Genomic DNA, 26796 nt, shown 5'->3' on the forward strand with positions numbered 1-26796 from the left:
GCTATAACAGTAGTATAGTGATGTTGTAGTAATATAGTGATGCTATAACAGTGTTATAGTGATGTAGTAATATAGTGATGCTATAACAGTAGTATAGTGATGTAGTAATATAGTGATGCTATAACAGTGGTATAGTGATGTTGTAGTGATATAGTGTTGCTATAACAGTAGTATAGTGATGTAGTGATATAGTGATGCTATAACAGTGGTATAGTGATGTAGTGATATAGTGATGCTATAACAGTAGTATAGTCATGTTGTAGTAATATAGTGATGCTATAACAGTGGTATAGTGATGTAGTAATATAGTGATGCTATAACAGTGGTATAGTGATGTTGTAGTGATATAGTGATGCTATAACAGTAGTATAGTGATGTAGTGATATAGTGATGCTATAACAGTGGTATAGTGATGTAGTGATATAGTGATGCTATAACAGTGGTATTGTGATGTAGTGATATAGTGATTCTACGACAGTGGTATTGTGATGTTGTAGTGATATAGTGATGCTATAACAGTAGTATAGTAATGTTGTAGTAATATAGTGATGCTATAACAGTGGTATTGTGATGTTGTAGTGATATAGTGATGCTGTAACAGTGGTATTGTGATGTTGTAGTGATATAGTGATGCTATAACAGTGGTATAGTAATATAGTGATGCTATAACAGTGGTATAGTGATATAGTGATGCTATAACAGTGGTATAGTGATATAGTGATGCTATAACTGGTATAGTGATGTAGTGATATAGTGATGCTATAACAGTGGTATAGTGATGTTGTAGTGATATAGTGATGCTATAACAGTGGTATTGTGATGTTGTAGTGATATAGTGATGCTATAACAGTGGTATTGTGATGTTGTAGTGATATAGTGATGCTATAACAGTGGTATAGTGATATAGTGATGCTTAGTAATAGTACAGTATTGGAACGGTGATGGAATAGTGATTGTGTTATAACGCTGTTGTAAAGGAGTGATGGAATAGTAATGCTATAGCAATATTATAATGGAGGCATAGTAATGTGTGATGTATAGTGGTGTAATATGGATATTATAGTGATCAATCCCATAGTACACACCTGGGTATATTGTGGGTTTATAAACATGAACATTTAAAGAAAATCAAAAAGTTATTTGATCTTCTTTGATCACACTTCAAAGCTTAGCTATGAGATCATACTCCATTCAATTCCTGTGAATAAATAAATGTTTAGTAACTGTTACTGTATTGGGAGGTAAATATTGAACCTCTAAATACACTTCACCTCGTATGTATAAAATTCCCTTCAGGTAGCATCGTTGCTCCACCATTCTTTATTTTGTTTAAACAACCTTTTAATATAGCAGTAGTGATATTGTATCACAACACGATATAAAGAACTTTCACACACACAAAAAGCAGACACTGTAGAGCTTCATTATTCTCTACACCACGTAATAAATACATGTACATACATATAATAAATATACATTTATTTACGCATTGGACTCGGATGATCGCAACATCAATTCCCAGCACCAGCAAGTCGCAGCTGGGCCATGGAGAAGGCTGCTCTGGATACGGATGTCTGCCAAATACCACACATGTACTTCAACTATTTAATTTGGTTTTGGTTTTTGAAAAACTGTAAAGACATATGGGGGAAAAAACCCATTGTACGAGTAGTAAAGTGTCGTAATAAGGAACTGATGGCAATAAAAAAGACAAAATGAAATAAATAGAATTCACAGTGAATGAAAGTGTAACGTGAAAGACCTCAGGATGAGTGCACACATGTTCTTCGCTCATGCATAACCTCGTTTTCTCATTTAAAGAATTCACTGCCTTCGGATTCAGTGGCGTCTGCGTTCACCACCGACTTCCTTTGAGACAAAAGAAAAAAAGCTGAGTTCGCTCGCCTTCAACATTCACACCTCTTCTTCCTTAAAGACGCTTCACTTGAAGGAAAAGCTGAGAAGAATGAGGAGATAGGAGGACAGGAGTACATTAGGAAAATACCAAGCAAAAGTGATAGATGGAGGGGGAGTGAGCGGGCAAGAGGCAACGTGTTGAGTGGTAGAAAAAAGAAAAAAACGAGAAGATTGAAAAAAAGGAGGAAGTGAGGGAGACAGAATGAGAGAGGCTACGATAAGGGGCTAAAAATATGTACACAAAGTTTACAAGGTGTATAGTCGAGAGTGTGTGTGTGTGTGTGTGTGTGTGTGTGTGTGTGTGTGTGTGTGTGTGTGTGTGTGTGTGTGTGTGTGTGGTTAGAGAGAGAGTGACATTTTTATAATTAGTAAACATGTCTCTAAAACTGCCTCGCAACTGGGACCTGACCACTCTCCGGGGTGAAGCTAAAATAGGTGAGTGTGTCTGTGTGTGTGTGTGTGTGTGTGTGTGTGCGTGTGTGTGTGTGTGTGTGTGTAGTTAAGACCACCCTCACCATTCAGATGTCATTTGTCCTACTCTGTATGGATTTTTGGTGAGGGTATGTGTGTGTGTGTGTGTGTGTGTGTGTGTGTGTGTGTGTGTGTGTGTGTGTGTGTGTGTGTGTGTGTGTATATCCATGTTGCAGAAAAGTACCTTTATGCATTAGTGTAATACATTACTGTGTGTGTCATGTTCATTTGTCCAAATCAATATGAAAATTGCATGTGTGTGTATGTGTGCGTGTGTGTGTGTGTGTGTGTGTGTGTGTGTGTGTGTGTGTGTGTGTAGACATGCTATTTGTACGAGTATGCTCCACAAAAAACTGTGTAATGCAACATTGTCTGTGCATGTGTGTGTGTGTGTGTGTGTGTGTGTGTGTGTGTACATGCATGCGTGATTGATGTTATCAAAATCCTTCTTTCTGAAACCTATGAACAAACTTGGTCCAACATGAACGGTGTCACCGCTAAAAAAGTTTTGTACTGTGATTGGTCAAAAAGTGTTGAACAGCAGCTCTGACACTTGTGCATTTCTAACATGTTTCTATGGTAACAGTTGATTGACAGCATGGCTTGCAAAATAAAACTGTTCTCAGTGGTTTTAATAAACGCCTTATATGGAAGGAGTCTCCAGTGTGAGGGTTGAAGGTGTGAGTTTTCAGAGAACATGAGTCTATTTTTCACTAAAGGAGCTATAAACGGATAAAAACTACAATGTTCTGTTCTTTAATTAATCATTATAAATAATTTGTAAGTGTTGTGATGGTGTGAGAAAAATAACCCCTGAGGGTCTGCAGCTGTTGCTGTTTTTTTGCTAACTTCAATTGAAGTGTGTTTTAAAGAAGTAAATAGTGCATAGTGTTGGTACACACACACACACACACACACACACACACACACACACACACACACACACACACACACACACACACACACACACACACACACACACACACACACATTCGAGGCCGTTCTGATTTCCTCTGCATGTGGTTAGAAGAGCAGGAAGTTGATGAAATGCTCGATAGTAGCAGAAACATGCTTCTGTTCAGTGTCACTTTACTCTCAGTGCATTTACTCAACAGAGCTGCTGCCCCCTCACTCACAACATAGACGTTTACTGAAGATACTTTACAGAAATCACACACTTGCACACGTCCACACACTTCCACACACACGTCCACACACTTCCATTCACACGTCCACACACTTCCACACACACGTCCAGAAACACATCCACACACACACACATTCACACACACGTCCACACACACTTCCACACTTCCACACACACTTCCACACACGTCCACACACTTCCACACACATGTCCACAAACACTTCCACACACAATTCCAAACACACTTCCACACACACTTGCTCACACACTTCCAAACACACTTCCATACACACCTCGACACACAAGTCCACACACACTTTCACACACACACTTCCACACACACGTCCACACACACATCCACACACACTTCCAAACACACTTCCACGCACGTCCACACACACTTCCGCACACACTTCCAAGCACACACACGTCCACACACACACGTCCACACACATGTCCACACACTTCCACACACACACGTCCACACACACTTTCACTCATACGTCCACACACACATCCACACACACGTCCACACACTTCCACACACACACGTCCACACTTCCACACACACGTCCACACACACTTTCACACACATCCACACACACTTTCACACACACACTTCCACACACACTTCCACACACACCTGCGCATACAGTGGTGTGAAAGTGTTTGCCCCCTTCCTGATTCCGTATTTCTTTGCATGTTTTCACACTTTTATGTTTCAGATTAAACTAATTTAAATATTGGTAAAAGAGAACACAAGTGAACACAACATGCAGTTTCTAAATGAAGGTTTTAATTATTAAGGAGAAACAAAATCTATATGGCCCTGTGTGAAAAAGTGTTTGCCCTCTAAACCTAATAACTGGTCGGGCTGCTCATAGCAGGAACAACTGCAATCAAGCGTTTGTGAAAACTTACACTGAGTCTTTTTCAGCGTTTTGGAGGAACTTTACTCCATTAATTTTTGCAGAATTGTTATAATGAGTTATGGTGTTGTGATGGTAGCGGAGGTGAGTTAGGGTGTTGTGATGGTAGCGGAGGTGAGTTATGGTGTTGTGATGGTAGCGGAGGTGAGTTAGGGTGTTGTGATGGTAGCAGAGGTGAGTTAGGGTGTTGTGATGGTAGCGCAGGTGAGTTATGGTGTTGTGATGGTAGCGGAGGTGAGTTAGGGTGTTGAGGTGAGTTATGGTGTTGTGATGGTAGCGAAGGTGAGTTAGGGTGTTGTGATGGTAGCGGAGGTGAGTTAGGGTGTTGTGATGGTAGCGGAGGTGAGTTAGGGTGTTGTGATGGTAGCGAGGTGAGTTAGGGTGTTGTGATGGTAGCGGAGATGAGTTATGGTGTTGTGATGGTAGCGGAGGTGAGTTAGGGTGTTGTGATGGTAGCGAAGGTGAGTTAGGGTGTTGTGATGGTAGCGGAGGTGAGTTAGGGTGTTGTGATGGTAGCGGAGATGAGTTATGGTGTTGTGATGGTAGCGGAGGTGAGTTAGGGTGTTGTGATGGTAGCGGAGGTGAGTTAGGGTGTTGTGATGGTAGCGGAGGTGAGTTATGGTGTTGTGATGGTAGCGGAGGTGAGTTAGGGTGTTGTGATGGTAGTGGAGGTGAGTTAGGGTGTTGTGATGGTAGCGGAGGTGAGTTAGGGTGTTGTATTGGTAGCGGAGGTGAGTTATGGTGTTGTGATGGTAGCGGAGGTCAGTGGTGGTGTTCACTCTGAAAAGTCACTCCATTCTTTTTTTCTTTCTTCAAATTTTTTTCTGGGTGTGTCCTCACTGTGTCTTTGGAGGGAAACAGCACTGAGTGAAGGATGAGTATTAGAGAGTAATGTGAGAAATTTCCACTCTACATGTTTAACTGTTGGTAGGTGTGAAACTTCTGAACACTGTGACCTCCATGGTGTGTGATGCAGCAATTTCCTGTTTATCTGTGATCTCTGTCTGCATCTGGCCTTTCCTTTATACTTTATACATGTATTTGTGTGTGTGTGTGTGTGTGTGTGTGTGTGTGTGTGTGTGTGTGTGTGTGTGTGTGTGTGTGTGTGTGTGTGTGTGTGTGAGATGCTCGGTCACAGTTGGTTGGTATTCCCTTTGTTGGTACCTCAAGTGCCACTTTCACTTTCTTTTTTGTTTTTATTATTTTAACTTTTAATGTAAAAAAAAAAAAAGGTTACATTTTATAATGCAGCAGTTTATTTTACAGTGCAGTCCAGTGTCGAACAGTCCACAAGCAAGGACACGTCAGAGAACTTATAACAATGATTTGAAAATCAGAAATGATGTTCTGATCAGCAAGTTTTAGGAAATGCCATATATATACACGACTATACAACAGTAGCAATTAGCAAAAGCAGAAACTAGCTACATCTGTGCAGGTAACGCTGACATTAAAACAGTGAATGTCATATGCTAATCAACTAAGCATTTTTCTTAGCATGAGTCCTCATGTGATTTACTGTAATATGTACTATCATGTGATATTTTCTCTCACCACAGGATTAATAGAAACATACCACAGGTTTTCGAAGTAAACTTTTATAAAGATCTTATGAAATCATATGATCTCCATCATGACTTCTTTGTCATGTCAGTCATGTGATTTCACCTCTGTAATGTCATATGTAGTATTATTACCAGTTTCACATTTAATGTCACCTCTTAAATGTCACCTTCTGTAATGCCACATCTGTAATGTCCCCTCTGTATCATCACCACTTTAGTTGTCCCCTCTATCAAGTAACCTTTGCAATTTTACCTTTCTGACGTCACCACTGTAAATGTCACCACTGTAACACCCCATTCGTATTGTCATCTCTGTATTGTCCTACAATAAGTGTCACCACTGTAATTTCCCACCCGTAAAGTTAGCTTTAGTAACGTCTCCTCTGTAAAGTCTTATCTGTAACATTACATATTTGGCAGAATATATTTCACAATACAGATGGGATAATATACATTTGGGACATTACAATGGTAATGTGTCCTCTCCATGATGTAACCCTTGCAATGTCCCTTGTGTGGTACTGTAATGTCTCATCTATAATTTCATCTCCCTAATGTCCTAACTGCAATGTCATCGTCGTAATGTGATTCATACAAAATGTAATTAATGTCTTATTCATAAGGTCCTATCTGTAACATCATCTCTGTAATGTCCCAACTGTGATGAACCATTATTTCTATAATGTTCTGTCTGTACTGTCTCATCCATAACTTCATTTCCTTATGGTCCCAACTGTAATGTCTCATCTGTAAAATCCCATTTTTAACATCATCTCCATGTAGTGTCCCATTCATAACGTCATCTCCCTAAAGTCTCATCAATAATGTCACCACTGTAAAGTCCCAACCAATATCTCCCATCGTAATCTCTTTACCTTGGTAAACCAATCGTAATGTCCCTTTAATAATGCCAGCGCCACAGAGTCACATCTGTAATATCACTTCTTTACTTTTACATCAGTAACGAGGCGTCTGCACCATCACGTCCACCGTTATATCTGTAGTGTTTAATCCATACCTCTGTTCTATAAACTGTTTAAATATATATAAATATAAAACACACAAACATCTGACTGTTTAAAATATTTCCGTTATCGTGTCTCAGTGTCTCTGTGTTGTTTGTATTTTCTCACTGACCGTTTCTACATCTACATTCTGACCTTTCCCCCAGCCTTTCATCGATCACTCACATCTTAAAGAACGTTGGCGTGTTGTTTTGGAACAACGTTCTTTCAGCTGAAGTCTGTCATGTAATTATAGAACAATCATAGTTGGTGTAGAACAAGCTAAACAGGAAGCTTCTCGGGTCAGGCTGTTTCCTACGCTGCGTGGCCACACTGCTGTGGAGCTTTTACACAAATACCTTTGGTTAACACCACTTTCTGCCGGTGGTGTGCAGAGTTTGTGTCTGACTACCACACAGCAATGCAGAGCTTCAACAGCATCTGATCAGCTCGCTATCCTTTTTTTTTTCTTCTATTTAAATCAGCGAGGTCTAAAAGTGTGATACCGGGAGACGGAGGTGCTGGCCAGGGCCGCTCCGACATCAAGAGGTCGATGGAGAAACCTCTGAAGAAGGGGTGGCTCAAGAAGCAGAGGTCCATTGTAAAGAACTGGAAACCGTGCTACTTTGTGCTCAGAGGGAACGTTCTGACCTATCACAAAGATGATAAAGAGAGTGCTGTACAGGTGAGAAATCAACATGTTGGTCTTATTTTATACATTTCGAGTTTTCTTAGGATAGTTTTCCGCAGCACTGCAGCAGCTCTTAAGTGTGAATCTATCCACTGGCTGAGACGTGACTTTTAAGAGTGAAGAAGAATTAGGATAACTCCAGAGAGTAGCAGCAGAAGAACATCCATGTATTATATACAATATAACTTAAAAACAAGAGGAAAAAACCTGTTATTATGTGTGTGTGTATGTGTGTGTGTGTGTGTGTGTGTGTGTGTGTGTGTGTGTGTGTGTGTGTGTGTGTGTGTGTGTGTGTGTGTGTGTATTCTATAGTAGCTTTTAAAGGGTATTGTGAGAAAGTGCAGGGTTCCCCGTCACCCAGTAAAATACAAAGGTGTCAATATTTACCGCTTATTCACAGCATCTGCACATTTTTGACACCTTTCTGGAGCAATGCACAAGACAACAAGGAGGCTCTTCACTCAGGCCAAATAAAATAACCCAGACACCAAGTCAATGAAGGAGAAAGAAGCCATGACATAAAAGTGACACCTGCTCTATGTAGTGGAATGACTTTCTCCAAAATAAGCACTAAACCTCAGCCCTGCGTCAGATATATAACATCTCATGAATTTCTTAAGAGTCTGATTTTTAACCAGGGATAAGAAAACAAAATGAACCTTGAATATGGTCTTAAATGTATCATGTGATACTTTAGTCCACAAAACAATTAGAAATAAGTCCAAGTCTGATATGCTCCATTATATATATATATTGTACTGTATAGATAGATAGATAGATAGATAGATAGATAGATAGATAGATAGATAGATAGATAGATAGATAGATAGATAGATAGATAGATAGATAGATAGATAAGTGGTAAAGGTATTGGATTTTGGATCTGAAGGTCAAGAGTTCAAGTCTAAACCACACCAAGTGACTCCTTTACCCCAAAGGAAGGCATTAAACTCATAGCTGCTCAAAGTTATGAATGAGATACATGTGAGCCACTGTGGATAAATTACATTTAATAATATAGTATTGTGTAGAAAATGACATTGAATAATTTAATATATATATATATATATATATATATATATATATATATATATATATATATATATATATATATATATATATATAATTATAATATTATGAAGTAAATTACATAGAAAAAATGTTGTATTATGTGGTAATTCACATTTAATAATGAAGTATTGTGAAGTAAATGACAGAATAATATTATATAGTATTGTGTGGTAAATGACTTATGTGTTGTAATAGGAAATGATATTAACATTTACAATATGTGTCAGATGCCGTTATACAGAGTGTCTTATGATTATCTGATTTATAATCAATTTCAATGCTTTTTTTTGCTCAAAGGCCCAGAAGTGCATCCTGCTGGTTGTGGTGATTCTTATAATCACCCAAAATCAAACAGTTTATTTAATGCATTAAATAAGAGTTTAGTATAATGTAATATTTACTTCCCTATACTACAGTATTAGTGTTAAGAGTTAAAAATAAAAACAGCAATGCAGTATGGTGTAACACAGTGTAGTAGTGTGGTGTAGCACAGTGTAGTAGTGTGGTGTAGCACAGTGTAGTAGTATGGTGGTGTAGCACAGTGTAGTAGTATGGTGTAGCACAGTGTAGTAGTGTGGTGTAGCACACTGTAGTAGTGTGGTGTAGCACAGTGTATTAGTGTGGTGTAGCACAGTGTAGTAGTATGGTGTAGCACAGTGTAGTAGTATGGTGGTGTAGCACAGTGTAGTAGTATGGTGGTGTAGCACAGTGTATTAGTGTGGTGTAGCACAGTGTAGTAGTATGGTGTAGCACAGTGTAGTAGTATGGTGTAGCACAGTGTAGTAGTATGGTGGTGTAGCACAGTGTAGTAGTATGGTGTAGCACAGTGTAGTAGTATGGTGGTGTAGCACAGTGTAGTAGTATGGTGTAGCACAGTGTAGTAGTGCGGTGTAGCACAGTGTAGTAGTATGGTGGTGTAGCACAGTGTAGTAGTATGGTGTAGCACAGTGTAGTAGTGCGGTGTAGCACAGTGTAGTGGTATGGTGGTGTAGCACAGTGTAGTGGTATGGTGGTGTAGCACAGTGTAGTAGTATGGTGGTGTTGCACAGTGTAGTAGTATGGTGGTGTAGCACAGTGTAGTGGTATGGTGGTGTAGCACAGTGTAGTAGTATGGTGGTGTAGCACAGTGTTGTAGTATGGTGTAGCACAGTGTAGTAGTATGGTGTAGCACAGTGTAGTAGTATGGTGTAGCACAGTGTAGTAGTATGGTGTAGCACAGTGTAGTGGTATGGTGGTGTAGCACAGTGTAGTAGTATGGTGGTGTGGCACAGTGTAGTAGTATGGTGGTGTAGCACAGTGTTGTAGTATGGTGGTGTAGCACAGTGTAGTAGTATGGTGTAGCACAGTGTAGTAGTATGGTGGTGTAGCACAGTGTAGTAGTATGGTGGTGTAGCACAGTGTTGTAGTATGGTGTAGCACAGTGTAGTAGTATGGTGTAGCACAGTGTAGTAGTATGGTGTAGCACAGTGTTGTAGTATGGTGTAGCACAGTGTAGTAGTATGGTGTAGCACAGTGTAGTAGTATGGTGTAGCACAGTGTAGTAGTATGGTGTAGCACAGTGTAGTAGTATGGTGGTGTAGCACAGTGTAGTAGTATGGTGGTGTAGCACAGTGTAGTAGTATGGTGTAGCACAGTGTAGTAGTATGGTGTAGCACAGTGTTGTAGTATGGTGTAGCCCAGTGTAGTAGTATGGTGTAGCACAGTGTAGTAGTATGGTGTAGCACAGTGTAGTAGTATGGTGGTGTAGCACAGTGTAGTAGTATGGTGGTGTAGCACAGTGTAGTAGTATGGTGTAGCACAGTGTAGTAGTATGGTGGTGTAGCACAGTGTAGTAGTATGGTGGTGTAGCACAGTGTAGTAGTATGATGTAGCACAGTGTAGTGGTATGGTGGTGTAAGACAGTGTAGTAGTATGGTGTAGCACAGTGTAGTAGTATGGTGGTGTAGCACAGTGTAGTAGTATGGTGGTGTAGCACAGTGTAGTAGTATGGTGGTGTAGCATAGTGTAGTAGTATGGTGTAGCACAGTGTAGTAGTATGGTGGTGTAGCACAGTGTAGTAGTATGGTGTAGCACAGTGTAGTAGTGCGGTGTAGCACAGTGTAGTGGTATGCTGGTGTAGCACAGTGTAGTGGTATGGTGGTGTAGCACAGTGTAGTAGTATGGTGGTGTAGCACAGTGTAGTAGTATGGTGGTGTAGCACAGTGTAGTAGTATGGTGTAGCACAGTGTAGTAGTATGGTGTAGCACAGTGTAGTAGTATGGTGGTGTAGCACAGTGTAGTAGTATGGTGGTGTAGCACAGTGTTGTAGTATGGTGTAGCACAGTGTAGTAGTATGGTGTAGCACAGTGTTGTAGTATGGCGGTGTAGCATAGTGTAGTAGTATGGTGTAGCACAGTGTAGTAGTATGGTGGTGTAGCACAGTGTAGTGGTATGGTGGTGTAGCACAGTGTAGTAGTATGATGTAGCACAGTGTAGTGGTATGGTGGTGTAAGACAGTGTAGTAGTATGGTGTAGCACAGTGTAGTAGTATGGTGTAGCACAGTGTAGTAGTGTGGTGTAGCACAGTGTATTAGTGTGGTGTAGCACAGTGTAGTAGTATGGTGTAGCACAGTGTAGTAGTATGGTGGTGTAGCACAGTGTAGTAGTATGGTGGTGTAGCACAGTGTATTAGTGTGGTGTAGCACAGTGTAGTAGTATGGTGTAGCACAGTGTAGTAGTATGGTGGTGTAGCACAGTGTAGTAGTATGGTGTAGCACAGTGTAGTAGTATGGTGGTGTAGCACAGTGTAGTAGTATGGTGTAGCACAGTGTAGTAGTGCGGTGTAGCACAGTGTAGTAGTATGGTGGTGTAGCACAGTGTAGTAGTATGGTGTAGCACAGTGTAGTAGTGCGGTGTAGCACAGTGTAGTGGTATGGTGGTGTAGCACAGTGTAGTGGTATGGTGGTGTAGCACAGTGTAGTAGTATGGTGGTGTTGCACAGTGTAGTAGTATGGTGGTGTAGCACAGTGTAGTGGTATGGTGGTGTAGCATAGTGTAGTAGTATGGTGGTGTAGCACAGTGTTGTAGTATGGTGTAGCACAGTGTAGTAGTATGGTGTAGCACAGTGTAGTAGTATGGTGTAGCACAGTGTAGTAGTATGGTGTAGCACAGTGTAGTGGTATGGTGGTGTAGCACAGTGTAGTAGTATGGTGGTGTGGCACAGTGTAGTAGTATGGTGGTGTAGCACAGTGTTGTAGTATGGTGGTGTAGCACAGTGTAGTAGTATGGTGTAGCACAGTGTAGTAGTATGGTGGTGTAGCACAGTGTAGTAGTATGGTGGTGTAGCACAGTGTTGTAGTATGGTGTAGCACAGTGTAGTAGTATGGTGTAGCACAGTGTAGTAGTATGGTGTAGCACAGTGTTGTAGTATGGTGTAGCACAGTGTAGTAGTATGGTGTAGCACAGTGTAGTAGTATGGTGTAGCACAGTGTAGTAGTATGGTGTAGCACAGTGTAGTAGTATGGTGGTGTAGCACAGTGTAGTAGTATGGTGGTGTAGCACAGTGTAGTAGTATGGTGTAGCACAGTGTAGTAGTATGGTGTAGCACAGTGTTGTAGTATGGTGTAGCACAGTGTAGTAGTATGGTGTAGCACAGTGTAGTAGTATGGTGTAGCACAGTGTAGTAGTATGGTGGTGTAGCACAGTGTAGTAGTATGGTGGTGTAGCACAGTGTAGTAGTATGGTGTAGCACAGTGTAGTAGTATGGTGGTGTAGCACAGTGTAGTAGTATGGTGGTGTAGCACAGTGTAGTAGTATGATGTAGCACAGTGTAGTGGTATGGTGGTGTAAGACAGTGTAGTAGTATGGTGTAGCACAGTGTAGTAGTATGGTGGTGTAGCACAGTGTAGTAGTATGGTGGTGTAGCACAGTGTAGTAGTATGGTGGTGTAGCATAGTGTAGTAGTATGGTGTAGCACAGTGTAGTAGTATGGTGGTGTAGCACAGTGTAGTAGTATGGTGTAGCACAGTGTAGTAGTGCGGTGTAGCACAGTGTAGTGGTATGGTGGTGTAGCACAGTGTAGTGGTATGGTGGTGTAGCACAGTGTAGTAGTATGGTGGTGTAGCACAGTGTAGTAGTATGGTGGTGTAGCACAGTGTAGTAGTATGGTGTAGCACAGTGTAGTAGTATGGTGTAGCACAGTGTAGTAGTATGGTGGTGTAGCACAGTGTAGTAGTATGGTGGTGTAGCACAGTGTTGTAGTATGGTGTAGCACAGTGTAGTAGTATGGTGTAGCACAGTGTTGTAGTATGGCGGTGTAGCATAGTGTAGTAGTATGGTGTAGCACAGTGTAGTAGTATGGTGGTGTAGCACAGTGTAGTGGTATGGTGGTGTAGCACAGTGTAGTAGTATGATGTAGCACAGTGTAGTGGTATGGTGGTGTAAGACAGTGTAGTAGTATGGTGTAGCACAGTGTAGTAGTATGGTGGTGTAGCACAGTGTAGTAGTATGGTGTAGCACAGTGTAGTAGTATGGTGTAGCACAGTGTAGTAGTATGGTGGTGTAGCACAGTGTAGTTGTATGGTGGTGTAGCACAGTGTAGTAGTATGGTGGTGTAGCACAGTGTAGTAGTATGATGTAGCACAGTGTAGTAGTATGGTGGTGTAGCACAGTGTAGTAGTATGGTGTAGCACAGTGTAGTAGTATGGTGTAGCACAGTGTAGTAGTATGGTGGTGTAGCACAGTGTAGTTGTATGGTGGTGTAGCACAGTGTAGTAGTATGGTGGTGTAGCACAGTGTAGTAGTATGATGTAGCACAGTGTAGTAGTATGGTGGTGTAGCACAGTGTAGTAGTATGATGTAGCACAGTGTAGTAGTATGGTGGTGTAGCACAGTGTAGTAGTATGATGTAGCACAGTGTAGTAGTATGGTGGTGTAGCACAGTGTAGTAGTATGATGTAGCACAGTGTAGTAGTATGGTGGTGTAGCACAGTGTAGTAGTATGGTGTAGCACAGTGTAGTAGTATGGTGTAGCACAGTGTAGTAGTATGGTGGTGTAGCACAGTGTAGTTGTATGGTGGTGTAGCACAGTGTAGTAGTATGGTGGTGTAGCACAGTGTAGTAGTATGATGTAGCACAGTGTAGTAGTATGGTGGTGTAGCACAGTGTAGTAGTATGATGTAGCACAGTGTAGTAGTATGGTGGTGTAGCACAGTGTAGTAGTATGGTATATGATGTAGTTCTAACAGTATGTATCAGTAGAAATAATAAAATACAGCAGAACCTGTAGAGAATAATGTAATAATAGTTGCAGTACCTGTAGGTAGTCTCAGTCCTGTACGACCCGCAGTGACCACTCAGACCTCACCTTCAGACCACTGAGCCACCAGTGCCTACACATTACACTGTGATCTTTCTCTTTCTTCACCTCACATATGAACAGCATAGATTCTACAGACCGTCCGTGGTCAAAACAGAGACATGAGTGAAACTGAAAATCACTCTATTGATTTAAAGTCATGGCAACGTGATTCCCGGTGATTAATTAGTATTTAGATAATAATATGCATGCTAATCTGATTTAAATGTAATCTATATTATGCACAAATTACTTAATGAGGTAAATATTTAAAAAAACATGTTCTGAGGAGGTCTATAACATTTTACATGCATTTTTTCTGAATGAATTTAGTCGCAAAAAAAAAATCATCTTCATCTGTAGAAGATTTATTTAAGTTATGCAATTGATATTATCTAAATGTTTCGGACTTTTGAAAATGTCGCATCCCAGGGCACGATACCGCTGTGGGCCTGTCAAGTGAACGAGCTGCCGTTAAACACAGACGACAAATTCATCTTCGAAATCATCCCACGTAAGAGTTTTTTTTCTCTTTTTCCCACCACCTTTTACTGAACTGGATTTTTTATTAACCACTAACCTCAATTACTCATGAGTGCATTAAAGCATCAACCTGTCAGTCAGCGTCATGCCTATTTACGTGTTTCCCCCCAAAACACTACACTCCATATTGATCCCTTTGGGATTTCTTCATCACAAACTGGAAAAAAACAAAAGTTTCTCATATTTATTTTGACGTTGGCTTTTTGGGGTTTGTGGGACTCGAACAGCACGGATGTCAAATAAATGATCAACAATCAGAGCAGAATCTAACAGCAGCTTCAACCAATGTTTAGTCTTCATTCTGAGAACTTCAAATGGATCAGGACATGCTTTTTAAAAGCAACAAGAGAGAGACAGGAAATGGGAGTCGAACATATGTCCTCCTCTTACTGTGTTTTACTGTACACAATATCTTCACACTCATTGCTGAACAGCCCTGTCCAGGCCTGATCTGTCTTGTCCTGTCCTGTCCAGCTGTGCCATGTCCTGTCCTGCCATGTCCTGTCCTGCCCTGCCCTGTTCAGTCCTGTCCTGCCCTGTCCAGAACTTTCCTGTTCCGTCCAGCCCTGTCCTGTCCAACCCTGCCCTGTCCCGTCCAGCCCTGTCCCGTCATGTCCAGTTCTGTCCCGTCCAGCCCTGTCCCGTCCAGACTTTTCCTGTCCTGTCCAGCCCTGATCTGTCCAGCCCTCCCTCTCATTTTCTCTCTCTCACACCCCACCCCTCTCTCTCATTTTCTTCCCTTTCTTGTTTCGCACTCACTTTCTCCACCTCATTCTCTCTCTTTCTCTCTCTCACTCCCCCCTCTCTCATGCTTCTTATTTTCTTTTTGACCTTTTAAACATTTACTCTCTCACTCCTTCTCTTTTTCATATAATTCTCTTTCTTGCTCTTACTCTCATTCTGTCCCTTGTACTGTAGCTCTCTCTCTCTCTCTCTCTCTCTCTCTCTCTCTCTCTCTCTCTCTCTCTCTCTCTCTCTCTCTCCATCTCTCTCATTCTGTCTAATTCTCTCACCTTTAATTCTCATTCTTTCATTTACTCTCTCTTTCTCTCATTTTCTCTCTCTCACTCCCTTACCATTTTGCTCTTTCTCTTTCTCATTCTCATTTTATCTCTTTCTTTCATTTCTCTCTTCTCTCACGCTCTCCCTCTTGTCTATCTCTCTCACTCTCTCGCTCTTTCTATCTCTCATTCCCTCTTTCTCACTACTTCTATCTCTTCACCATGAAACACCTGATCAGTAATTTACAGAGAACAGTGATTTATTACTTCCAATGAATGATCACAAAAGGATTGCAATAATGGAGTTGTTTTTCTGATCCCTCACACACATCACTAGGTAATAATATATAGTTTATATAGTAATATAGAATATACGGTGCGAAGATTATGCATAGATAAACATGTCAGAAGATAATATACTCAATGACATGATATAGTTATGTACAAGTGTGAATGTATTTATGATACACTATAAATATTGGTGGTGCGGAAAGAAATGTGTAGTGGATAAGCAGTGCAAAATACACATATCTTACAGAATATACATGCTCTTCCTGACTGCTCGATAAAACAAACATCATAGATTGTGTGTGTGTGTGTGTGTGTGTGTGTGTGTGTGTGTGTGTGTGTAGGAAATAATGGGGATCGGGAGCGTGATGGTTGTGTTCTCATGGCAAGCAGTCAGAGCGAGATGGAGGACTGGGTACGGATGATCCGCCGGGCCATCGGAGCGCAGAGCAATGGAGGTACACACACACACACACACACACACACACACACACACACACACACACACACACACACACACACACACACACACACACAATCCAACACCACCACCTCACCAGGTGCTCAGTGTCATACAGCTCTTCAGTTACCTGTCTTAGGTGTGTACCTGAAGGTAATAAAGAGAAGCTGCAGGTTCGGCCTTTATCTGCGCCATATAATGAACGTTTTATTCTCTATTTTATCAAACCACAACCCACAAAAAAAGTCAGTGAGGTCATTAGAAAATGTGCACAAACTCTGTCTGACTCTGTATACAACTGGAACTGGAGGTTACTATGGTTACAAGTGTTTACAAGCAGCACAATCATTTATATTCAACAAACAAACGCAAATTACTCGTGTGTTCAACACTCTGATGTCACACCTGAACTTCCACACAAACACAATCCAGCATTCAGTCGCTTCTACAGCCTGACTGTAATAAACCGAGAGCATATCTAACACCCGAGAACGTGAAGGTAACGTACGTTTAACATTTCATATAAAACCTACAATATAATACATTTAATAAAATATACGAAGGAGCAGGAATTCACGGGAAACGCTCAAGAGGTGACGTCGCTGCTGTAACCATAAAAACAGTCCTGCTATATAAACATATTCCATTACTCATTTACCATCTGCTCACGCTGAACCTCCTGTGAACACATACAGTCTACGTCACGTCCACGTCTACATTCAAATTCCTGAAAGTCTGCTTGTGTTCCTGCAAAAACTTCTGAGTTTTCAGACCACACCCTGTAATGCAAAAACCCCTCTTACAGGTGCCAAGCTGTGAAGCGTGTAAAGTTTGTTTAGTGGTAAATAATAAGAAATAACATGTATAGAGAACTCTCCTGCGTCTCAGTCCTGTATTCTACTCCACTAGATGATCACGTGGACATGAGAGATCCTCCTTCCTCTGAAATTCATAATGAAAGTAATGCATTGAAACATCATTGCAGAAGTCTTGGTAACCGAAACCGTACATCACGACTTGGACAAGGGTGAAGTGACCCGTGTCGGGTTTCACTGTTGGGTTTGTTCTGCTCTAATAGCCAGCTGAGGTGGTGCTCGGATTTAAACCCCCGACCTTCTGATCATAAGCACAACATCTTATTTACTGAGCTCCCACTTCCCTATAGGCTTCCCACTTCCCTATAAAAAACCCCCTCTGAAAATCTGATGAAATAGGGGTGAGATCAGGACATACATCATCTTAATCCTTTTTTTATTTCAGTTTAGAACAGAAATATGGACGAAAAAAACAATGTTGAATCATCACACTGTGGCAATGCCACTTCCTATTAATCATGTTATTCAGAGTTATTTTGATGCAGAGATGTTCATGAAACGTTGGATCATCAGCACCGTACGTGTTTTACTCATTACATGGTGAAACAACAGACCTTCAAACATAACTTTCGTATTTAACGCAATACAAATAGAATCCAAAGAGCAGGAAAGAGCAAATCTTTTCTTTATAAAAGTGATCTGTGGTGAAACTAAAAACTCCCTGAGATGGCATGAGGAGGAAATCTTTAGAGAGACCAGTCTCACAAAGGAACCCATTCTCATCCTCAACAACGAATGTCCATTCATTACAGTTCCATCATTGTTGAGATGTTCAGGTATGGCACTTAAATGAAGAACTGTTTATGCAAACTGTGGTCCTGAACCATTGGAGCAGACTGTTGATATTAATTCCAGTCCAAAACCATCTTCAAAGTTCTTGAGTTACTCAGTAACTTCATGAATGTTTAGGCAGCTGATATGAATCCATCCCCAGAGGTGTCTACTACTGATCAGAACTCCATCCAGACGTAGGGCGTTGGAATGACAATGAAGAATTCTTAAGAAGGAACCTCAAAAGGAACCAGACTCAGAACCCATCCTCATCCTCAACACCCAATATCCATTGATTAGCGTTCCATCGCTGTAGAGGTTCCCACCTGTTCACTGATGAAATAGAAAATGTTCATGTTGATTGTAGTCCTTGTAGGAAACTTTATATTAACTGCAGTCTAAATCCATCTTCATGGATCATGAACCCTCCACAGTAACCTTATGGAGCCCTTTATGTGGAGAACATCCGCACCTGCAGTGATTGGTTTCTAATTACAGAGAACTCTTTCCAGAGGTAGGACATCAGGATGGATTAGGCAGGTCTGGAGAGCAGAAGAGGACAGGATCACTGGTGCAGCTCAACAAAGAAAGATCAGCTAAAAACACTCGTTCCTTTACCAGGGTCAGGTGTATGGTCTTGGAGGAGAATCCTCAAAGAAGCTGTAGATCCAGAAGATGTCAAAGTTTAAAGTTGCAGGCTTGCCTCTGAAACTGGAGACTCACGTATCAACAAATGCGCAATGTGTAAATGTGGCACGTCTGGTGTACACTGGAACTGTTGCTTCTGTATTGAAACGTATATTAACGAGCACATAATCCTGATCTACTGTCACCTTCTGACCAATCAAACGCAGGATTTAACAGCACTGATTCAAATCAAATAAATGTCAGGTTTAATGCTGTCATCTACATCTTCTTGTGTTCTTTCATGTTTTCAGTGTTTGGGAAGAGTCTGGCGGACATCTTGGTTTATGAGAAGAAGTTTGGGGCTCGTTCGGTGCCCATGCTGATTGAGAAGTGTGCAGACTTCATCAGGGAGCATGGCCTGGATGAGGAAGGAATATTTCGCCTACCTGGGCAGGAGAACCAAGTCAAACACTTCAGAGAAGCTTTTGATGCAGGAGAAAGACCATCGTTTCCTCCGTGAGTCCTTCAGATTTTTAATTTTTTTGATTTGGTTGAACTTTTAAGGTTCTATGTAGATTCCAACACCAAATTGTGTTCCTATTAAAAACATGACATATTTTTTAATATCAAGGACCTTTAATCTTTCAAGTATCTCTTAAAAACTTAACATACTATCAGTCACTAACTCGCAGCTTCTTTGTGGTAGCTTGTGGTTCATGAAACAGGTTCTCCAGAGATTCTTCAGGAATCCACTGAAAGGAGAAGTAACAGGAAGGCACTGTGTTAAAGGGTTACGTCAATACAAAGCTCTTAATGTTGAAGTCTCAACACTGACATTTTTACATGACGATTTTTTAATGGCTTCCTGTGATGCTTCAAACTTTTGAAGGTTTTAAAAAGTTCATTTCCTGGTTTGGAGATGAGAGTGTCGTTTTCGCTCTTCGTCACCGAAAGGCTTTGATGTTTGAAAACCAGGAAATTAGCAAATCGCTAGTGTTTTTCAAATCCTCTTACTGCAAATTCAGTCTGGTTTCATCTGATATATATATTTTTTTATCAAGCCATTGTTCAAATGAATCGGGTTTGGATCTAAAGGTTTTGTTGACATTAAAATATAAAAATCGACTGTAGACTGTTTACTATCTGTTACTATCTGAGTCAGAGATGCAAATGCAAGATTTTTTTCAGAGAAATGTTCTACACATCAGATCTGTGGTTAAACCATATCCTGTCCTACCTGAGGAGAAGCCTCTGCCTTTATATAGCGCACACACACACACACACACACACACACACACACACACACACACCCATGTGCATTAATATTGAAAAGCAAAAATACTCTTTGTATCTGTATTCAGTTTTAAACCTCGAATGGGTGTGGCCTAAGCTGGAGTTATTTTTTACTCAGTGAAGTGCTAACAGTTTGGGAGGAACCGTATATGGTTGTAAAAATCATAATACCTTTGGCCCTTCAACATATGTATTTAGGTGGTGGTGTTTATTTTTATTTATGGGTGTGCATGTGTGATTTCTGCCCCTGACAGTTCCTCAACCTCATACAAGTTCATAACTGCTCTCAGTTCGAGACTCTGTTAGGGAATTTAAACTGGTATGATCCTGACCAGGCAGGTACTAAGGATGAAGGAACGAAAGCTGTAAATGCATTGTGCAGCATCATAAGCTCAAGTTCAAGATTATTCCTGAAGTGTTTTTTACAATGGACATTGTCTCAAATCAGCTTTAAAGAACTTAAGAATGAAAGTGAATTGTGTATTTATCCCTGATGAGCAGTCTGGGGCCACGGATAAGTTCATGTTATTGTTAACAAACATGCTCTTTCTTTGTCCTGCAAGTCGTACGGTCAAAAACCTAAACGCCTCACACTTCAGAATGTCCAGGTCCTGGTAATGTTCCTTTCTGGCAGAATGCAGTATTTTTTAATCAGAGCTTCTAAAAACCGAACGGTTTGAAATCACCCTTCAGATTTCTTACGCAGTTTATAATCGACTCGTTACGTGCACAGTTCTGCTGCTCTGAATCACACCCACAGATAAAGTAGTGCCAGAAGATTCCATTTATTTACAGAATGTTAAATGGATCCCAGCTACAATGTGACAAACAAACAAACAAAAACAATAAACCTTCTCATTTCTGCTTTCTTCCCGCAGAGACACAGATGTCCACACGGTGGCGTCATTGCTCAAGCTGTACCTGCGTGAGCTGCCTGAACCCGTAGTGCCCTGGACTCAGTATCAGGACTTTCTGGACAGCAGCGTGGCGCTGGACCCCACCACCGCAGCGGTGAGGATCAGACACAGATTTGATCACAAATCTGTTTAATCACATGCAGGAGAAGAAATCGAGGACTAACTGGCGTTAAACCCGTCACCATGGTGGGCCAGATATTTTATTTAATTTAATAGAGTTTAATAGTGGTCCTGACTCCTGCCTTCTTCATTCTGATGTTCTACATCTACATGAAGTTCTCATCACATTTTTAGAAACTACTCGCTGCTGCTGAGGATGTTCTCCAAAATGAAGAACCTAAAGATGAGATTACTGTGGCTGGTTCTTCTCACGTAGACATTTCAAACTTCAAACGCATTTATACACCATATGGACAAAAGCTTTTGGACACCCCCGAGTTTTTTATGTGCTTTTTGAACTTTCCATTCCACATTTAGTTCCTATTCACTGTTATAATGCGCTCCAGTCTTCTGGGGAGATGTTCCACTGGAATTTGTGAAGATTTGTGGAGATTCATTCATCCACATGGGTATTAGTAAGGTCAGGTACTGATGTAAGTGAGGTGAGGAGGCTCCTGGGGTGCGGTCAGCATTTACATGGAAATTAGATCTTCATGGAGCTGGTTTGTGCACATGGGAATTGTCATGCTGGTGACAGGTTTGGGTCTCCAAGTGTAAGTGAAGAGGAAATGTAGTATTAGTGCCTCCAAAGACATTTAGGATATATATATATATATATATATATATATTTTTTTTTTTTTTTTTTTTTGGGATCTATAGAATAGAAGTTCCCTCTTTTAGGTTGGTTCCTCTTGAAGCTTCTTTTTCATATCATCTCTTCTGGCTTTGCACATTATGAATAAAATGAACTACTGTATATATTTCTGTTGAGCAGCTTTTAGTCAGTAATGTCCACTGTTAAAGTTCTAGACGAATCAGAATGAATGGAATGGAATTAATAGTGAGGTGTTTCCTCCACAGAGGAAGGAGAAACTGGAGAAACAGATCAGCCTGCTTCCTAAAGCCAACTACAACCTCCTGTCTTACACATGCAGGTGAGTTCACACGCAAACCCCCTGCAGAAACGTGGTGTTAAAGTCTGACACTCGGGCGTTTTATTTCTGTTTTATTTGCTGTCTTTAACCCTGTAATGGTTTGTAATGGAAAGCTAATGGAGTGAGATGATGGACGTCTTAATTTCTGCAGGTTCTTGTTTGAGGTGCAACAGCACTCCAAGGTGAATAAGATGAGCGTGGAGAACCTGGCAACGGTGATGGGGGTGAACCTGTTCAAACCGCAGGTGGAGGACGCTTTCAGCATGATGAAGGGTGAGGAACAAGACACTTGCTCATCACTGAAACAGCTGATATAAAGGGTGATGATGCATGAATAAGCTGAACACAACCATACTCTCTCACAGGGACCCCAATGATCCAGAAGGTGATGACGGTAATGATCAGGCACCATGAGCTGCTCTTTCCTGCTGCTAAAGACGCCGCTCCGTCTCCTGCTCCGGCCAAGAAGCTGAAGAGCAAAAAAACAGCAAATCCACGCAACTTTGTGGGCTGGGAGTCTGCAGAGGTGAGGCACTGTTACAGATTCTTTACTGTAAAATCAACAGCACAAACAAATTCACACTTAAATCAGGTAATCAGTCATTAATTCTACTTCAGTACATTTCTGATATCAGTGTTTTTAAATTCTTGATTCTGATTGGTCGGATAGTGTTGATTCATTCTCATTCACAGGGATGTTCCACTCACAGACGTGATCATGTGGTGAAACTGTTTATTTAACTTTAATGGAAGGAGTCTTCAGTGTCAGCGACTTGAGAAAATCATAATCAAGAGTCATGACTCCTTTTGAGTATTACAACATAAACGAGAAGACGAAAACATTTGTTTTGTAGATGTTTCACAGCATGAAGTCAAACTACCAGCGGAGGATGAAAGTAAAAGTGAAGATTCACTCAGTAAAATGTGACTCCAGTCAAAGTGTCCCTTTAAACTTTCACTTGAGTAAATGTACAAAAGTTTTTGCCTTCAAATGAACTTAAGTTTCCAAAGTAGTGATTTATTATAACTATATTGTTTTATTATTATTATTTAATCAGAAGATTCTTTATTTAATCACCTCAGTTTATGTGTAAAGACTCGACTGTGACTCTCAGCATATTGATCTATTAATAGAATGATAATAATGAGTCTGGAGCTGCTGCTATTGATTATTTCAGTAATCAAATATTCTAATGATTATTCCAACGATTAATTAAATAATCAGATAAATACTTTTTTCTTTATTAAAGAGCAACACTAAATATAGAAGAGAAAATCAGATCATCTCTTAAAAAAGTCATTTGGTTCCTCTTTAGAAAAATTATTTTTATTGCTGAAATTTTATAGAAGAAAAAAAAAAGGAAACACACTGTACGGTGTTTTCATGTTTCAGCTTGAAATGATTGCAAACTTTGCAAACTTTTTGGAATTCTTTGGAATCCTGTTTCTCGCCACAAAAAGAGTTTGCCTAATTCCAACGGTTTTTTTTGCAATTCCGAGTTTATTTCTTGTAATTCTGAATTTTTTCTCACAATTCTGACTGTATTTCTTGTAAAAACATACAACATTTCTGGTGCATCCACAGGTAACCATGTTGTGGGCCTGAAGTGTGAAGCTGTAGGTGTATGAACGAGGTTCCTCTGCTTCATCTGTCGTGTTCCGTCTCCTCCGGAGCCGATTGTTAGACGGAGTTCTCTCCAGGGATCAGAGTCTCAGTTTAATACCCTGCGATTCTACTGATTGTAGCGCATTTAATTTTCAATGTGTAAATTTATTCATTTATTCAACTTTTCATTCTGCGCTCCAGAGTTTAGCGGGGTGTGCGTCAGTAATAATGGTCTGTGGGGAAACACAATGCCACAGTGCTCCATGTGTAGTTAAATGGTCTAAACGAAGCAACGAGGCAAATAATTCGTTTTTTTATATATTCAAATGAATTGTTACTTGAGGAACCGTTTCAGCCCTAAATAAGTCAAACACTGATTGATATCTATTTAAATTATCATGAACCCAAAACCTTAAAGCTAAACAATTTCCATTAGAACCAATTAAAATAACAGAATTTGAGAGCAGACAGATTTGGTTTAAGGTTTATTCGTATTTTTCCTCTCTAAATGTTCTGCTTGATGTTGAACTGATGCTGAACTGTATGTACAGCCAAACACAATCCAGTACTCACACCTGAATTTACAGCCAATCACAATCCACTATTCACACATGAACTTACAGCTAATCACAACCCAGTACTCATAGACATTGGTATGAAGGTAAGAGGATTAAACCCCTCAGTAGAGAGTAGAGACAGAAACGAGGCTTGTTCACTCCATGTTGTCATTTCAAACAACTTGCAGTTGGTTCTTCTTGCCTTTACTTTCTCTTCCTCCATTAACCCTGTCCCATTCTTGTCTAACTCTTCTTAAGCAGTGTGAGATGTCTTCGTTGTCTGAGTCGCCAGAAGAAGAGGAAGTAGACACGTTTGAGACTGAGAGGCCAGCATTAAAGGTCACTTCATCCTCCTCGTCCTTCACATCCCCACCTCTGTCAGATGACCTGAGCACGAGCCCGAGGAAACGTACGCAGACTCTCCCTAGCCTGGGTGGTCCCCCGAGTTTCAGAATATCCCGAGACACATCGTTGGACCGTTGGAGCTATCTGCACGAGAGTCTGGAGGAGAAGGATGAAAAGACGTTTTCTGAGGACATCTTTAAGATTCTAGATCTTCAAAAGGTGACACTGTTTCCGGAAAAACAGAACAGCAATGGTAAAGATGAAGAGAAAGACGGCACCCAGGAGAGGAGGAGCAGCAATGGTGCAGTTAAATTCGCGGAACCCCCGCTAAAGAAAGTGGAACCACAGGCCAAGCCGAAGGAGAACTTAAAGCAAAGTTCCCCGTCTCCGAGCTGGGAGGAGATTGTGAAACAACAGCCACAGGTCGTTTCTCAGAAACAACCAGACAGCACGAGCGATCAACAGCAACTTATTACCAGGTTCGACCTCAATTATTTAGGTGTAACGTTTGGAGGTTTTCTAATTCCAAACTTAAGCAATGCATGAGAGTTCTGCTGAACCAAACAGGAACCAGAGAACATAACATCACAATTCCACCAGAGAAAACGAGTAATTTAAGGCCCTTTGCTGTAGCTTTAGGAAAAGATTTACTTCCTGCTGCTGAGTTTAAAGCTTCCACAATCTTCGTAGCATAAGTAACTACCTTTAGTGCCATTTAAAAACCTGCATTAGCCAACAATTTTGTTTCTTTTGTGAAATGAAACAAGTGAAGTTTTTATAGTTTACAAATAAAGTTTTTACTCAATATTTGAGTCTCGTAAAGGCCACAACCATTGTGAAGAACAAACCAATCCAGGAACTCTTTTTAGGAACTGTGTAGGTGTTCATAGTGCAGTATATGTAAATGCACAGGTGCAACTGTTGCTACTGATTAGCTCCATCACCTCTGTGTGTGTGTGTGTGTGTGTGTGTGTGTGTGTGTGTGTGTGTTTCTTTTGTTTTTCTCAGATCTTCAGAATAGGATGTGAGCATCATTCTTTAACATTATTTTAATGCATGCATGTGTTTTTCAGTCTCCAGCAGAGGAACAACGAGCTGAATGTGACCGTCGCTGAGCTCCAGTCAGCCCTGGAGGCCGAGCGTCGCTGTAAAGCAGCTCTGGAGATTTTGCTACGCAACGCCGAGTGCAGCAGGGATGAAGCTCTGAGACGCAATAAGCTGCTGGACCAAGAGATCCAGAAGTTCATCGGAAAACCCATGCCAATGTGAACATACACTCAGACAGATGACCAGGCCTGGGATTCCTCCATGTCGGATACATTCGATACGGAATTTCTAATGGAGTTTACTAAATATCTGGGCTATTTATTTCCATTTTATACGCTTTATATTTAAACGTAGATTATGGACAATAATATATGAAACAACAGTATTTTTTTTATTAGTGTTATATAAATATCAGATCCTTACATTTGATCTTGAATTGCTCAGTGGATTAATGATCGGCTGGTACCGATAAATTTCCATGAATCAACGTTCACAATGTTTTCACATTTTCAGCCATTTTCTGGACTGTTTGGTTTGTAGAAATTCAGTTTTTTCCACTAGGCAACGGCACAACAACTTGAACAATAATAATTAACGTTGTAATGAGACTGCTGGTGGTGAGAAACAATATTACTGGACTTTTTGAGCTTTTTTTATATTTTATTTTAAACCAAAATGCATCGAGAACAAGTTCTCTAAAGTGTTTGTTTATTTTTGAGAGATTAAAATAGAGGATTGTTTGTGCAAAAAAGAATAAATGTCTAATAAAATGTACAGGCGCTTGAACGTTTTTTCCTCCCATATGCTACAACTAGCATGGAATTAATGCAATTTGTTCTTACATAGACCACTTAGCTAGAATCAACTCATTTTGGGTGAAGTGCCAAATTCGCACCATATTTACAAAAGCTTTAGAAACCCTTGTTGACACTCGTCAAACTACATAAAAGACAAAGATATTAGTCAGAGGTAGAATTGTTACAGGCGTTTCCAAAAACCTTTCAGAGAGGTTGATTTCGAAGACAAACTCAAAGTATTCGCCGTACACCATTGTCATTTCTGCTCATCATTTTACAAGCATCTACTGGCAAGAGATTTGAAGCCTGGCTAAAGATTGCATGTGAGCGAGCGAGTGAGTATTAAAGGTTATCAGACCACTTGAAACAAACAATGAAAAACATGGGGAAAAAAATGACGTAAGTAAGGACGTTAGTGGGATTTAGGAGGACTGTCACGAAGATC

General features: G+C 40.6%; 1 protein-coding gene across 2 annotated transcripts; it reads left to right on the top strand.

Annotated features, from left to right (window-relative positions):
- The first annotated feature begins 1768 nt into the window (after positions 1-1768).
- On the top strand, positions 1769-26331 carry arhgap25 (Rho GTPase activating protein 25). Of its 2 annotated transcripts, none has more exons than XM_083527369.1 (11): positions 1769-2352; positions 7519-7718; positions 14563-14644; positions 16307-16420; positions 19007-19211; positions 20867-20999; positions 21926-21999; positions 22151-22272; positions 22365-22525; positions 24424-24986; positions 25581-26331. In XM_083527369.1, the coding sequence occupies exons 1-11, from the start codon at positions 2292-2294 to the stop codon at positions 25774-25776; spliced, it is 1911 nt and encodes a 636-aa protein (XP_083383495.1). In that variant the 5' UTR covers positions 1769-2291; the 3' UTR covers positions 25777-26331. The 2 variants fall into 2 exon arrangements, with proteins under 2 accessions (XP_083383495.1, XP_083383494.1); XM_083527368.1 differs by having other exon boundaries at positions 1772-2352; positions 24421-24986.
- The last annotated feature ends 465 nt before the right edge of the window (positions 26332-26796 follow it).

The sequence above is a fragment of the Silurus aristotelis genome, assembly GCF_946808225.1.
Source record: "Silurus aristotelis genome assembly, chromosome: 23".
Classification (NCBI taxonomy): Eukaryota; Metazoa; Chordata; class Actinopteri; order Siluriformes; family Siluridae; genus Silurus; species Silurus aristotelis.

Bases quoted from the DNA above. Each gene is read 5' to 3' on its own strand.
- arhgap25 (XM_083527368.1), top strand. From the start codon at position 2,292: ATGTCTCTAAAACTGCCTCGCAACTGGGACCTGACCACTCTCCGGGGT. The intron at 22,000-22,150 runs GTGAGTTCACAC...TAATTTCTGCAG, and splicing joins CTCCTGTCTTACACATGCAG to GTTCTTGTTTGAGGTGCAAC. The intron at 24,987-25,580 runs GTTCGACCTCAA...TGTGTTTTTCAG, and splicing joins CAACAGCAACTTATTACCAG to TCTCCAGCAGAGGAACAACG.